This window comes from Penaeus monodon, chromosome 20 (assembly GCF_015228065.2).
Source record: "Penaeus monodon isolate SGIC_2016 chromosome 20, NSTDA_Pmon_1, whole genome shotgun sequence".
NCBI classification, from domain to species: domain Eukaryota; kingdom Metazoa; phylum Arthropoda; class Malacostraca; order Decapoda; family Penaeidae; genus Penaeus; species Penaeus monodon.
The window spans coordinates 1,217,853-1,218,146 of record NC_051405.1 but is presented as its reverse complement, the minus strand read 5'-3'; the positions used below and the strand labels follow the sequence as shown (position 1 = coordinate 1,218,146).

Here is a 294-nt window from a genome sequence, read left to right as displayed (position 1 = left end):
GTTCTGTTATTTACTCATTTTAGCAGTCTCAGATCATCTTAGAGGATAAGGAGCCCATACTGTAATCAAGGCAAAGCCCTTCATCACAAAAAAGTCTGTTGCAGGGATGACCCCCCCTGAAGCACAAACCTCATACTTACTCTCTGTCCGGTCCCCGCCAACTTGAAAGGCGTGACACAAGATTAAGCCACTTTTGCCCGGATGAATTAAGCCACTACCCTGTGGTATCTATATCTCCCTCCTACCTGTCACAGGATATTCAATGTTAAAATCTAATTAGGCATGAAGGGAATC

The 294-nt window shown here is 44.2% G+C and overlaps 1 protein-coding gene across 1 annotated transcript in view; it reads right to left on the bottom strand.

Annotated features, from left to right (window-relative positions):
- LOC119585533 (surfeit locus protein 1-like) overlaps nucleotides 1-294 on the bottom strand; it is a 9,425-nt gene that overhangs the window by 3,739 nt on the left and 5,392 nt on the right. Inside the window, 1 exon segment of the mRNA XM_037934158.1 lies at nucleotides 130-161. Coding sequence (XP_037790086.1) covers nucleotides 130-161 — 32 coding nt within the window.